General features: G+C 38.3%; 1 protein-coding gene across 5 annotated transcripts in view; it reads left to right on the top strand.

The window, feature by feature from the left end:
• LOC124158705 (proton-coupled amino acid transporter-like protein CG1139) overlaps positions 1-15,963 on the top strand; it is a 192,468-nt gene that overhangs the window by 144,891 nt on the left and 31,614 nt on the right. For 3 of the 5 annotated variants that reach the window (XM_046533947.1, XM_046533944.1, XM_046533946.1), the window contains one exon: positions 14,382-14,448. In XM_046533947.1, coding sequence (XP_046389903.1) covers positions 14,405-14,448 — 44 coding nt within the window. In that variant the 5' untranslated portion in view covers positions 14,382-14,404. Of the gene's footprint in view, positions 1-5,678; positions 6,130-14,381; positions 14,449-15,963 lie in introns of those variants that run through there. The other 2 variants (XM_046533943.1, XM_046533945.1) reach the window with 2 other exon arrangements.

Raw genomic sequence — 15,963 nt, 5'->3', positions numbered from 1 at the left:
TATCACGTACGAGTTAATCTGCGTATGCATGAACGATTTTGGTGGACCAGAATGCTACATGTGCGAAAGCATGAGTCAAATTGAAACGGGTTCTATTTTCTGTTCCTCCGTTCGCGCAAGTGGGATGGTTACACGGTTTCGTGTTCATTCAAGCTTTATACATTTAGACATTGAATCATACGGGTTAATGCATCGCGTAACCAGGCTTTTGGAGAGGGAAACATGATTTCTTTTTGGCGCGGAATTATTTTGAACAACTAACCAAAACATCAAAAGCAATCTGAAGCCGAAATCTTCAGGGTTATGGTCACTGATCGAAATTCCCTTTTCACGCAAGAGTAGCATCATTGATATCCTTGAGCGAACTCGCTGGAAGGCGCTCCAGAGGATTATTTTTTTATGGTGGCGAAAAAACAGGCGCAGACCTTGTGGGTGGGAAGGATCGTAAACATCCAGACAGAATTCCCACGAACCACATGTTTCGAGGCGTACGGCCACGAACTGCTCCAGTTTCAGTACGACCACGGAGTGCTCCATCGCGTTGTGTCGCCGGCTCATGATGCGCTTTTGTTTCTTCAAAGTTTTTTTGCTAGTCGTGCGCATTTCCAGTATCCACAATACTTTTAGATTTTTTCGTTTTGTACCAGCACTAGATAATGTCAATGGTGTTGTTCACTCAGACCATAAATCGATATTTTACAAAAGAATTCGGTGGATGGACGGGAGCGATAAGTTGTGAGGGAAACTAAATCTCTCCCATCAACCCATTCCTTAGCAAACTTAAAGTAAAGTAATATTACAATATAAAAATATTTTTGTATTAAATACAATGTTTTTATCGTGAACCAAAGAGAAAAAAAATGTTTTCTATGAGCCTGACAAAGTCTCTGAATAAATTGCTTCACATACAACGAAAAACGTAAGGTGCATCTTCCACTATAGCTCTTAATTAACACTTAGCATATTAAGATAATTTAACTACGCAATAAAATGAATTATAGATAATTGCACTTTAATTCTGAATAAAAATCGTTGTACAGTTCCAATTATAATAAAATTGTTAGAATATTGCATTGTCATCTGGTTCTGAGTTATCCTAAAAGTTTTTGCTTGGCAGCTGATCGGAAAGTGAGTTAAAATTGAGATACATGATTTGACCCGGACAAAATGACAATCAAAAGCATGAACTTATAATTATACATATGTTGGAAAAAGATGCGGTTGTTGCCGTCCACCTTTCATAATTTGTTGAGATCATTGTAGTTCCGGCACATCGAACCGTTCAGGGAGAACAGCTCATCGAGGAAAGGTATCGCTTTCAAAAGTGTAAACAACAATGATCCTCGTGCGATCGACGCAGGAGGCCGAGGAGCAGCTCATAGGCTGTAAACCCCTCGATAAGAGTTCGTGACGTCATGAAATCATTTGCGAAGGGTTAACCCCATAGGGCATCGATTTTTCGACAAAAATATCTGTAGAAACAGTCAGTGAATCGAAAAACTGAAAAATAAGGGTGCCTTTATATTTTAAAAACTGTGTCACTAGTATCGATAATTTAAAATATTGGCGAAAGAACCCGTCGCATTGCAACCATTGCAAGTTATAATCATTAGTCTAGCTAAATATTTCTGAAGGGATAAGCGGAGATAGATTTCTTTGTCACATATTTATCTAAAATTTGAGAAAATTTTCAGATTTTTGAAGAGCACGTAATGGTGTCTTGGAATGTATTATTTTCAGTGAAGAATAGCTTATTGAGTATTGGAATTGATTTATTTTGTAGCAGTGCATTCTGCCAAAGCTCTATCTTCCTGTTCTATCCCTACGCCAGGTTTCACTAAGAAAACAGATTTGAGGGTGCATTTTTTTAATTGTCACTTTTAAAAGCACTACTTAAAATACAAGAGACGTGCCTAAATTAAAATAAATATCTGTATTTGGTTATCTGTATCTTCAAAAATTTTAGAATGATACTTTTACATCATTAAATAAAATTTGAAAATTGGTCAGTTTTTTTTCGATTTTCACCAACTGTGCATCGTCTGCTTCGGAGCGCCATTATTTCTTCAAGGTAATCCTGCTCGTTGGGCATATTGCCAGCAACCGCAATACTTTGCAGTTTAAAGGTTGCACCAGTACTGAATACCCCTCATTTCCAATGTTAGGATTTTTGCAGGGGGAACGTGTTTCACGCCAAGCTCGAGGGTTGAATGTCCCGTGGAGAACGATTTTCTTTTGTGTCTCTAGAAACCTAATTTGCGTACAGTGGAGCCATATTCGCCAGGCTGCATAGTGCTGTCCTTGGCATCTTTTTAAAAGGATAGAATTTCTTCCACCCAAGGTGTAGACCCCCATTCCTCCTGTTTTTCAAAGTCCTATTTACGAGCTCGTTTAATGGGACGGTGACTTCCTCTTTGTAGAATTAGTATGAAAACAATTACAAATCGCTTCCCTGACGACCTACCCATCCTAATTATTTTTTTCATAGCGTCGGTAACTGTTGCTGTCCTACATCACAAATTGTCTCCAATACCTTTGGTTGTCTGTATATTGAGAGAGCTATTAGTGATGAGAAATTTTCAAATGCGAAGTTCCTTGCGAAATTATAAGCCCGAATAATAATGGCCGATACTAGCATCTCTTTGTAGATTTTTCTCAGAAAATTTTGCGTTTAGTGATAAGTGATGCAGGCTAATCATATGCAGAACAGACATAGAAGAATAATGTGAGTGCTAATGACCTTGTCTTTTGAAATAACTCAAAAAAATTAGGAGATAAAGAAATTGCCCCTATTCTTATTAGAGTGCTTAAACTAGTAACCTACTAATAGCGCATCTATGCATTTATTTCGGGAGAAGGACGAGCGTTTGATAAGGCCTGAGCTTTATTAACCCAATTTAAAATTGAAAACGCATATAATTCGAGATGTGTGGGCATCTGGAATTATACATTTGCACGCAAAGCAATGCGTTTCTGCTATGACTCTGGATATTTCGTATTTTTATACGTTATTTTGGGCCTATAATCCATCAACCTGCAATTTGAAACTGAATTTCTGCTGTTAATTTTATCCTTAATGCTGTTAATTATATAATTAATTAATAAATTAAATGATTAATTTGGTTGTTAATCATTGATTGATCGGTTGGAATTGATGGATTGTATTTTTTTACCATTTTCTAATTAGTTGTTAATGGATGGATTAATTACAGAAAATTTAATGACAAGGGGAGGCGTTGAAACGAGCAAACATTGTCTTTTTTATTTTGTCATCCATTAGATTTTTGTTAAGTATTTTGTTTCGGTTCTTTGATTTGAGCAGAGTCCGATGATGTTTTCGTTTTTGATTTGTTTCGAAATATAAGCAATTTTTTTGTTTATACCATATTTATCTTAACCAGTCGTTGTCAAAATGCCTGTTGCTATAAGTAGACTTCTAAATACGTTGGAGTAATAAAATAATTCAAGACTGAGAGTGTCACTAATATGCCTCAAGTACTGGAATCTCTCTCTCTGGAGGACTCTCTAGCACGGAGAAGAAAAATAAATAGGCTTTGCGCACTCCTCCGCCCACTTGCGGGTTAAAAGGCATGGGGGCAACTACTAGGTATGACTGAAAACCCTAGGTATATAAGTAGGAAAGATCACCAATACAAGATAAAATGCTGGCCACAAAGGACTAATGTAAAGAGGTTATCATATCTCAACAGGTCGATTAATGATTGGGAAAGACTCCCTACAGGATTGTTTCAGCCCTATCCTAGAAACGTAAAAATTTTCAAGAAGAGGTGTAAAAAATTTATCTTCGAAAACTAACTTCATTGCTTTTTTTTAATTTTCGATTTCACTGATCCATTGTTATTTTGGTGGTGTATTTTCATTTATTCCATTTCCATTACATATTTACTGTCACCACCTGGCAAATAGCCAAATTTTAACTTGTGTGATCTGATATAAAAATACATTAAATAAATAGATTTACAGCCCCCCCTTGCCTCCCTCTGCATCCGCCACTGAAACTAATCGATGCATAGTTGGACGATGGGGGGAAGATTGCTGAACTGAATGAGTTTTTGTGTGAGGACGCTCTGAGGAAGGAGAAAGTGATGGCTGTCGGCGGCGTTGACTAATTGGAAGCAATCTCAAGGAGGAGTGGGAGGATGGAGGAAAATCCCCAAGCGCTTGGGAGACGTCTCCTCCTTGGAGACGCGGGCTTTCGCTCAAGGTAGAGGGGACCGCTGCAGTGCCGCATGTATTCACAGAGAGATATGAAAGTCCTTAAGCGAGCGGACTGCTTCGATTCCCACCGAATCATTTCGCTCGTCACTAGGGCGATTATGATAATTTCCTTTATCTCAGAGGGCGGGAAGGGTGAAGCAATGTGGGGAGCCCACATCATTAGAAATGAAAAGGAAAGGAAATGCCTGTTGACTGACTAACCACGGGTTGATTTGCGATTAGGTCTTTTTGCCTTCATCTTCCCCACAACTCAGGGAAGGGTAAGGTACCAGTAGCGGTGCAGAAAAAAGAAGCTGACAAGCGCTAACTCTGATGCTTTTCACGAGTCGTTACGAGCTGTTCTCTTGATATTTCCGTCGCCAACAATATTTTAGTGAAACTTCACTTGAAAAAGTAATGTCCATCGCTCACTCGAGGCTTCAATTCCATGGTTGAATTGGATAGGTCAGGGTAAAGCTCACCGTAGACTTAACTGAGGGCGTGAGAGTGTCTTACTTTCGATCCTACGTTCCCTAGGCCACCTCGCTCCACAATAATTTAGCCTGGGGATTCCAGTGGTTTCACCACGGCTTTGATCCTGACACCCTTCAGTCAGTAGCCGAGTGTTTTACAAACACCGCCACCATGCTCCCAAAGTATTAAGAATTTTTTATGTTATTTTTAGAAAATTGCCTCTGCATAAACATGTAAGTTCTTTTCAAGTGTTTTTAATGGAGTTTTGCCCACACGGAAATTTTCTATCTTAAACGATACATTATAGAACAGGTGAGCTCGTCGGCCTCGATCGTGTAACAGAAAATCTCCAATGGCGGTAAAGTTGGAGACTATATACGGTCTTTGGAAACTATTTTCTGTTTCGCGATACATTGGAAAGCTTCAATCCACAAAACGTGGTACAATTCAAGGAGGGACGATCTCACCGTTGCTAGATTGTGTTGACGGATTAGAGCAACATGTCAAAAAAGCATTAACAAACGAACTCATTCAGTGCATGGAAAGAAAATATGGTATGATATCGCACGTTAAATATCGATGGGGGTAGGTATAAAATATGAGAAAATTCTCTGAATGTTTTTGTTTCCGTAACGATTGATTTTGGATTGAGAACCCTTTTATTTTGTCATTATTTTATTCACTCCCTTCCCGAACTCTATAGCTGAAAAAACAACTATCTCCGGAGTCCATCTGTTGGCGCGGGAAGCTCTAGGAACTCGTAGATGAGTATCTGAACGTCGCCTGAGGGAGGGGAGGGGATGCGCTTGTGATCGAGACAGTGAGTGTTCGGTGCGGGGGTGGGCGATATCACGCCGGAGGAAGACCCCCTTGGAGTGGGGAATTCTGGAGGAGGCGGCAAAGGGAGTGGGGCGGGGAAGGGTTGGGAAGGCGAGAGGCTATATAAGTGGAAGGCGCGCTCGCTCTCCGTTGCCCGTCAACGCGGTCCTACGTCGAAGCGGTCGCCCGCTGTACTTTTTTGTGAGTGCATATCTCCTCAGAGCTCCGAGGGGGGGTTCCTTTTTTCGCGCCCGGCACCGGATGCGACATTTGCAGATAGTGTTTGGCGGGAACCGCGGAAGCACAGCACAGCACCCGATTCGAGTCGGAAATCTTTGTGAGTCTTTGACGAGTGTGCGATTGGGACTCAACAAGTTGCCATAGAGCGTTCTTCCACGCTTTTTTCCCCTGTATATAAAAGTCTATCAACAGCGTGAGAATATTCCAACTCTTTAGCGCTGTTGTTGGCGACCGGAAAAGAAAGAGAACACCTCGTTTACGTCGAAGATATCGGGCCGATCGTCTTCTTCTTGGAGCCTCTACGAACTTTCTTCTTCTTCCTCCGCTTCGTCGCGCGAATATCGCTTCGCAGAGGATCATCGTCCGTCGTGAGTGTTGGTAGGTAGTCGCCCGGGGAAAGAGAAGCCCCTACTTCCCTATGTGTTTCGCTGTGTCCTTCGTATGGTATGGTATTTGGAGGAGGCGACCGACAGCTGAGGTCATTTGCGCCATGAGGGAAGGGTATGGAATGAAGGGTGGAGAGAAACCCGGCGTTGGCATTAGCCTGCTCTTAACGAATGGCGCCTTGGGGACCACGGCTTAACGTCCCATCCGACGGACGTAGTGTTGCGCTTGAAATGTCCTCCACATAACATTCAAGCAGGGATCGGGCAGTCTCTGAAAATTCTCAGCCACTGCCGGGATTTGAACCCGAGCACGTCGGGTGGGAAGCCAACACTCCAGCCACCAACTCCAACCCGATCCACTGTGTCCTTCGTTCCACCCCGTCCGAGTCGGCTTGGCGACCCCGTCGTCGGATAAAGACGTTCCGAGCGCAGGAGTTTTCAGGTCAGGTTGCTTTTGGGTGTCACGCGCCAGTGGTGTGCCCCCTTGTGAGGTGGGTGAACGTGCACATAGTTGTGGTCACGGTGCTGAACCTAGTTCTTGTTTTTATTCTCATAGCATCACATCTATTGAGTGAATATTTGCATGAGTGCTAAAAGTAAGTGACGACACAGTTCACTGAGTGAGACAAAACTTTTGCGCTGTGGTGCGCGTGCAGTTATTTTCATTTTTAAGCCGGATATTAAAAAAAAAGCTTAAGAGTGATTAAAAATAATCTGTTTAAAAGTTACTTATTTTTAAATGACTTACCGTGAGCTCCAGTTTATTATAACTACGATAAATAAATTATTGATGGAAATAGATAAATCTAACGCGGTCAAGTCAGGAAAGTGTTTTCCCTTATCTTTTATTTGGCAATGGTATCCCTGTTGCTACACTGAATTATCGTGAGAAAACGTTTTTTGTCTGTTGCAAATCAATTTTTGATGTTATTTTCGTCAACCCTCTTAGTTAATGGGCTAAATATTTCTTTTTCCTTACCGTCTTTAAGTAGATTAATGCATGGGTACTGAGCGCGACAAAAAGTTCATAAAAGAATGACTGACTATATGACCCACCGAAAAGCACGGTTTTGACTAGCAGTCCTTCTTCTTCTTCGCCAGATCTATTTTTTCTATCCTGATCACCCCTAATAAAATGCCTCCGTGCTAAGGTAAACATAATTTCAGTACTCGCTGACTTACAGCATTCATTTCGGACTTATGCGACGACGGTTTATTCCTGACTGAGGATTTTTATAATTCTCTTAGAATGGAATGTGTCGTATGCATCCACTGATGACATCTGAGTCTTGTCATTTCCAGCGTGACACATGGCCTATGTGGTCAACGACCTTTGCAACCGTATACGAGTGGCGGAAGTCATATGCCTATGCGTGGGAGTGAAGTTGATACTAAAGTTATATGGAGTGAGGTCGAAGTAGACGGGCATAGGTTTGTTTTCGCGATAGCTTATCCGTCGCAGAAAGCGACATTTTTATTTGAAAATTATTTCTGCGGTAGTTAGTTCTGCTTTTTATTGTGCCGAATATCAGAGGATTTCAGTCCATTGTATTTTATTCTTTTAAAAACGGCTTCATTAACCTCTTAAGCCCTTATGACCTTGTATACTAGGAGAAAATCTCAAAAATCCTTTTTCATTAATTCAAAGTATCCTATTTCTCAAATAACTTTATTGCTAATCCATGAAACCTTGCTTAAGTTCTTTGAGGGCAGTGCTAAATTTTTGCATATAAAGCTTTCTTATCTGGTGTTAGTAGAAGAACGCCGGTGATCAAAGTCAGGAGCAAACCTCATATTCCCTCCTAATGCATGTGCAAGACGTCTTAACAAGTGCCTTCAATTCTAACACTACGGGAATCTTTACTGGGTCCTCCCATTCCCACATTTTCCTCACTGATTCACCACCTCGAACAATATGTCTTAAGAAACTGTGTCACTGGGCTAAACCCCTTTTTTTCCTGACGTAGATTACGTTTCTCGCTCCATTAAACCATTGAACAAGTTTGCCAATGTATTTTTTGCAAGATGTTTCTAGTTCTTAGCTATTTGCTATAGGAGTATAGTAATCAGTTTATATACGCCATACTTATTCATATTAAGCCAATTGCTGCTCTCTTTATCGCTGATAAATGGTTGATAAGTTATCGTAATTTAATTAATCACATTACTTATCCTCCACGATCTTTAAAAAAGTAGTATATTACCGGGAAATATCAGTTCTTTTTTTATTAAGCTTCAAGCTATTGATTTTTTTATTATTCTTATCCGAATACATTGAATTAATTTGCTACTATCCCTTCTCCTCCGTCGTATTTAATTTGCATTTGTATGGAGTTAGAACTGACGAAAAACAGACATATTGGTCTATATATGCAGTGATGGATCCGCTTAATGCCAATGCTAGTTACGAAAATGAATATCCCATTTTGGATTTAAACTTCGTTTTTCCACAGAATTTTTATTGAAACGCGACCATGGTTTCAACGCTTAACATAATCTTCCGGATATGATGAAGTTAACTGTCGACGACCAGAAGATGGCGTTGACCATCTAAACCATGCTCGTTTTTTAATAAAAATTCTGTGGAAAAACAAAGTTTTAATTTTACTCATAAAAAATGCTCTGAAATTCCACTAAGTATCTCCGGAAACCACCAACTCAACATCCCATTGCTCACCATATGCTATCCAAGAATTAAAATCTCTCCGTTACCCTTGATGCTTGGAGGCCACTGACGCATTCGGTCAGCTGTGGTACAGCGCTGTGGGTGGTGACGACTGTAAACAAGGATGGAGGCGGTGGTTGGGGTAGGCGGAACGGAGGGGGGTGCAGAAACAGTCGCATCCCCTGTTCGCCATTTCCCGGTCGACAACCTTACAGGCAGGAGTAAAAAAAATAAATGCGCATCCACTGAGAACCCTTTACATGCTCTCGCCTCTCTATATTTAGATCCTCTTGAGCGGTAGTCGTTTGTCCGCAGACTCTGGCGGGGAAGGAGAACTGAAAGTTTGTTCTAAGTGGAAGGAAAACGAATTGGCTGACGTCGAAATGATCGTGAGCGTAAATGCATGAATGCAGGGCAGTGGGAGGAGATTCTCCATTCTTGAAAGGGTTCTTTCCCCCTCTTCTACTCCTAGATATAGTAAAAACCCTTCTTTTTTCTCTAGGTGTTGGAATGGGTTAACTATAATCAACTGTGGAAACCCGTATTACGGTGACCTAGGGATTCACAGTTCATTATAGCAGAGTTATTTTATGCGTATGATACCTATCGAATGATCCACTTCATCTTGTAAATTCGTGGTGAATTTTTCGATATGGGCCAATAAGTGGACTAAAGAAAAGGGTTTTTGTTAAAGGGAAAAGGGTGCATGTTATTTAAATTCATTTATTTCTATAGACGTTTATCCTTTTTTCTCCTACTCCAAGACCTTCCTTTTTTGCAAGGTATTGGAATCAGTTTACTTTGATCAACTGTGGGAAGCCGTATTAGGGTGACCTAGTGATTCACAGTTATATACCCGAATATATCCGTGCGTATGAAACTTATAGAATGATGCACTTCATCTAGTAACTTCGTGGAGAATAATTTCGATATGGACTCATTAAAGTATAAAAGAAACGATTTTTTAAAGAAACGATGTATTCATTTTCAGAGATGTTCACACTTTTGAAAAATTATATTTGGTCGTAATTTTTCATTCGTTTTGTTGCTGAAGATATCGCGAAAAATATTCTATTGTGCAGTGCATCGAATTTTTTCATTTTTTTCTTTCGTTATTAATCACAATTGAGTTTCTTAAATCGATTTGCTTGTTTATGCGTTTATGAACCATAACATATTAAACTGATTCTCAGAGTTAACTCAACAACGACGTGAAACCATTAATTCAATCGTGTGCTATTTGTGCATGAATCACTTCCTTCCTATGGTATTATTTTGAAATATTTATCTTATGCGGGAAAAATATGGGGGACGCGAGAATTCTGAATCCATAAAACTATGAAATGAGTTTATTTCAACTTCGATAATTGTAGAGAATGGTTGAGAACAAATAAGAGAAGTGAATGGAAGTTAATTTTTCAAAGGACACAAAATACCCTTTTTAGAAATAAGTAAAACGATAAAGATAATCTTTCAGTTTATTCTTTCATAAAGTGCCGTGTCCAAGGTCAACGGGTCCTACCACGAATTCGGTTTTATTTTTTCGCTCAATGTCTCTGGTTATGTGCGCGGTGTTCGATGTTGATCTGGCCCTTGTCAGTCGAGTCGCGTGGGGAAAAGTGACCCATATTTTTTTTACGAGGGCGAAACTGACTTGGCACCGGCGGAGAAAAAAATGGTCCGGAAGTGGCTCAACGGAATTTCGTGTTACCTTTCAGGGGTTCATTTTGGAGAGTTTGGAAAGGGACCAGGAACGAAATACGCCTTTTAAGTGGAATCGTGATGGGCATTTGTATCGCGGCCGAATAGTATATCGTCTGGTCTTAATGCCAATCAGCCAATTACATCCAGTTACTATAGATGTGACTACCAAGATATATTCAGTTGATTTTATGGCTAAATTATGAGTTTTTTTCCACTGAAATGCGCAGTTTTGGTGAGTTAAATAAAGGCGAAAGAATTCACTATTTAATGTTCCTCATAACTTTATTATTCCTGCCCTGGATTTCAACCAATAGATAGTCATTATCGAGGTTAACCTACCCTAGGTTTCAGCATCGTAACTTGGGATAGGCTCTGGGAGGGAAGGGGTGGCCTGGGGTGGTGACCCCAAGCAACGGGGTCCGGGAAAATTTTTGAAAAAGGACATACTTATACATATAGTCATATATTTGGCACTTTAAATTTAACTTTAAGCAGATGTCGTTATTGCCTGACAATACTAGATAATAGTTTAAAATTATTTTTAAATTTATTTGAGGTTTTGAGGGGGATCCATCCCCTTATCCTCCCCCCATAGTTACGCCACTGCTAGGTCTCAACTACTAGAAAGTCATTATCAGGATATTATCTAGTAGTTGAAACCTGGGGTAGGAATAATAAAGTTGCATGGAACATTAAAAAATGAGTTATTTCGCACTGGAGAGATGTGTTTACACCGATTGAAGTCTGAACGCTTGATATATTTGAGCGAAAATACGTAGAATATTCGTGGCGTGCAAAATTTTTCTTGCAGTATTCATAAAATTTTTAACGAAATAACCATAAAAGTAGCTGATGATTTGAATTTCTGTGGATCAAGTCGTGTTTAGAACGATAAAAAGTTTCCCTGGTGCCACTGCATCTGATTACGAAATAAAGGAGGAGAGAAAGTGTGATAACAGAAGCACTTTTGTACTTGGATGCTGGCTCAGTATCAGGTGATAGTTGGAAGATAATCTTCATGGCAAGTATTCTTGAACTTGTGCTGTATCAATTATCGTGCGGAGCGTTAGTATGAATATGAGATGTTCACGTCCGAACGGCTATTCAAAGCTAATGATGCATTTGTAACATCATCAACAAGAAATCAAGGGATCGGTTCGATACTTATTTTAAACAAGTAAGAATATAAGATAATCATTTTCAAAACTTATAAATCAACCATTTAATTTAATAAACAACGAAGCTGGTTGATACTTTCATTACTACCTTTTTGTATCTTGTACCATAGAGTAAGTATGTATACTTACTCTATACTTGTACTTAACCCCGTTATATGCAGTTCTAATTAGTTCACCATCCACGTCTTAAAATATACAATTAAATAGACTTCTTAATACTCAATTCTTATGGTCATGTAAAGTAGTGCCAAGCTCTAAATATTTCCCGATTCTTCAAGCATCAGATAAAATACACTTCTTAGTGCGCGTATTCAGATGATAAACCGCTCTGGCATCACAGAGTAAATCCTTAAAAATTTCTCAACGAGCTAAAATTTAAACTATGAATTCCTATTTTTTACTTTGAGATTATTCTAACTCTAACGCTTTTATGCTCAGCACTCAGAGTTATTACTTTGTTTTCGTTCCGGAATCATCATTTTCACTTCACTATCCATTAAAGTTACTCGTGGATTCCTATGTTTCTCGTGATCTTATTGTGTAAGCACGGTTTTTTTTGTGGCGTAGGCACCATGGTAACAGCGTGAGGTGATTTTTTTAGTCCATGCGATCGTATTAATGCTCGTATATTTCGGCATGAACCTATAAGGTGGTCAGGTTATCGAGCGTTTATTGAATAGTCATGAGCGCTCAGTCTTGACCTTAGGGTCGCATCCTGATCGCGGAATTCTGGATTTGAAATACAGCCGACTCGATGACAAAGCGGATTTGCGACAATGGACAGCTTGGGCAACTATGATGCCCTGCCAAATTTATCGCCAGCTTTTTTTTAAGGCTCAAATATTCAAAGGAGACTCGCACCGCTCACGAGGCCGGTTTGTTTCACTCCTGGTCATTCCATTTCCAATCGCCCAATTTGGATAAAATTTGTCGCTCGACATTTTTAATTTTCATGATTTTTTGAAATCATTTGTTGCCTACAAGTAGACAATCACAAAACGCTATCAAAAAAATTTACAAGTCATACTTTTTTTTGGCAGCCATTTCTAAAAGGGCGGCCGAGCAAATTTTGATCAAAAACGTGGTTTGTATAAAGTATAATTTCGAAGATATTTTAAAATATATTAGAATAATTTAATAAACAGTGTGTTCAGCAGTAACTGAACTTTAGGAAACAATTTTTATAAATTTTCTATCATAAAAAACATTCAGTCAAAATCTTTCTGTAAAAACTCGTGAAAAATTTGTCAATGCTAACTTTTTAACACCATAAATTTTTATGAAGGAAATGAGACTCACCAATAAAATTTTATTTTTAAGTTGAATACTTAGAGAGCAACTCGCAGTACAATTTTTAGTGCTGGGAATGCCCTCATTTTTTTCTAGAGCTTGTCATACAATGCCGAAAGCCTTCTAACGTTGATGTTCGCAGGTCAGTATCTAAAAAGGGACTGAATGAAAACACATGACATTTTTTCTCCGTCAAATATCCTACTGCCTTGGCCAATGACACGCTAGCAACCAAGCAGTTGCGGTAAACTGTTTTTAATCGCATATTCAGACTTGCCAAATCCATATCTAAGACTCAGCAATCATATCCCAGCGGATTTTTTTAAAAACTGCATTAGAGTCCAAGTTTATACAGTATCTTTAGTAATCAGGCAATGGGAAGCAAGCTACACAGGTGAGCGAAGACAATGGAGAAAGCGCAGTATATCGAGTGCTCGAGTGTAATGCTTCCAATCTTTTTCTTATTTTTTTGGTCCTTCTAAAAATGTCTGTTGTGTCAAATAAAAAATACCTTGATATCTAGATAAGACGTTGTTTAAGTGCGTTCGGCGCTAAGAATTTCCTCAAACACAGGATTAAAAGAACAAGAAATGGTGGGTGGGTGGGTAAAAGTAGCGTGACGAAAGTAGCGCCACTTCCAATTTTAAGCGGAATCCTCCCCTCAGGAAAGTTATTATAATAAATAACTTATTGTTAGTATAAATAAAACTCAGCTCATCTCCTCCCCTTAAAAATGTGGGTACCTATATAGTTCGATCATATCATAGCTATTTGGGAAACGGAAAATGGTTTGATATAAATTGAGATGGTTTTTTGCTGGTTTGAATTTATGCATACGTAATCGCGCATGCATTGTATTTGAATCTAATGTGCCAATACGCCAATAAACGTACTCATTGCCTGGCTATATTATTAAAAATGTACATGTATTTGATGGATCAATGTTTTGAAATTAATTGAAATACAATTTTGAAAACTGCTTCTCAAAAATATAATTTCTGACGGAAAAAGTGAATTTTCGAATTTTGTGCCCATTTCAAAGATTTTTTAAATACTTTGAATGATACTTCTCGGCGAGAAAAGCTCCAATATTTTGAGAGTAGCTTCGACGATGTGAATCTGTTCCTTTTTCGATCTCTTTCTTACACATCATGCTATTTATTCCAATTGACAATTTTTTTTCCAATTTTATGCTTGAGTTGCAATAGTGATTATCCATATAAGTGAGTAAAGGAATTCATTGTCATTTGCACCGAAGTAAGAATCCATTTTTTTTAATTGTACCTGGTGTAAACTTTTTATTTTATTTAGGTGTTTCTATTTAATTAATGTTCATAATTAATGAGACGTCATATTAATGAATATTTTTTTTTCATTTACATGTTGATGCTTCCCGGACAATTATAGTCAACGGAGGTTATCTAGCAAACATGGACAGTTCAACTCCTCCCTACTCAGGAACCAAAGAATCCAGGTAATGGCTTACACAATTTTTTGTTCTTGTTTTCCCACATTTATTCAACTTATAATTCACTAAAAATCTTTTAATTTGATATAGGTTTGTATTTTATTTTATCCATCCACAAATAAATCATTTAAAATTTTCTAATGTACGCTATTAAATCCAAGCCGAGGTTCTTCAAAAATCAAGTGATGAATTTTCAACCGTATTACCTAATATTTCGGTTTAAAAAATGATAAATCATGTAATATTTCACGCCATAACACTGAATTAACGTATTCAAAGGTCATAAAATGGCCCTGATAATGAGGGTTCTAAATGTTTCATTAGTATATAGATACCAAATTTAGGTTTATTGTGGTTGATTTTTACTTCTGTATGAAGACTTCATCGATAGAGGAATAACTATTCACTCATATCTTCTTCACCTGAGTAAGATGATACTTGAATTTTTCCCCTAAGTCCGGTGTCAGGCTTCTTCCCTCATCTATCGGTTAATGTTAAAGTTAATGTTAAAGTTAATGTTTCCCATTTTTTTACTTGCCCAACCGCAATTGCAATGATTTACTATATTACTGAACTATTGAACTACTTGACTATAACGACACTAAGCATCATTGAAAAATTGGCTGCTAGCTTGCCCAAGCTTCTTTCTTCAGCAAAATAACTCCTCTCACGATACTTCAATTGTTAATTCCATTGATAATTGTACTGAAAGCAAAAATCGTTGCCTATATCTTTGTGGAATTTTTCAAAGAGCCCGATTGAAAATCAACTACCCAAATACTTCTTTTTTGCTGTTAATTCATCTAATTCTTTAACTCTGACGTTGACTATCGGTCCCATTTCCGACTTTGGTAAAACTCATTGTAAACCCATGTCAACTAACAAACTATACTAATCATTTATCGCTCGATCTCCCTGCATGTATTTCTGAGGGAGACCGATATATTTTGGTGGCTCGGAAAAAGTTATTTTTCCAGGAAGCTAGTCCCGATGAAATGGTCTTTGCGATTAAGTAAAAATACGGCCTGAAACTTGAGAGACTTCTGTGTCATCCCTTACCAACGAACCATGACCTTAATGGAATGATTTTGTGAATGATTTTAGATTCATTCCTAATTGTTTTAGGCGGGGTTGGCAAATGGTTACTTCTTTTTCTTTTGATAATATAGTATAAACTTAATTTTATAACCCGTGAAATGGTTTGTCTCAACTCCATTTCAATAATTCTTAATAATATTATGATGTCCCCATTTAATTTTTCGTTGTTTCCTCGTTCAATAGCAGATTTGTAACTATGCTAGCTACGGCGAGAGATTTAAGATGATTTTTAGTTACACTACAAAGCAGAGAAAACACATTCTGATGTTGAAATACGAGTCATATTTCAAAACGCAGACGCTTTTACAATAAACAAATTTCTGTAAAGTCTCAGAAACACTTCATTGGGAAAATCTATAAACATATATTGCTATAATTGTTAGCTCTAAAGTGGAATCTAGGACATCTTTGTTTAAGCCATAG

This window comes from Ischnura elegans, chromosome 5 (genome assembly GCF_921293095.1).
Source record: "Ischnura elegans chromosome 5, ioIscEleg1.1, whole genome shotgun sequence".
In the NCBI taxonomy this organism is placed as follows: Eukaryota; Metazoa; Arthropoda; class Insecta; order Odonata; family Coenagrionidae; genus Ischnura; species Ischnura elegans.
The sequence above is the reverse complement of the archived record's forward strand: the minus strand, read 5'-3'. Positions and strand labels throughout refer to the sequence as shown.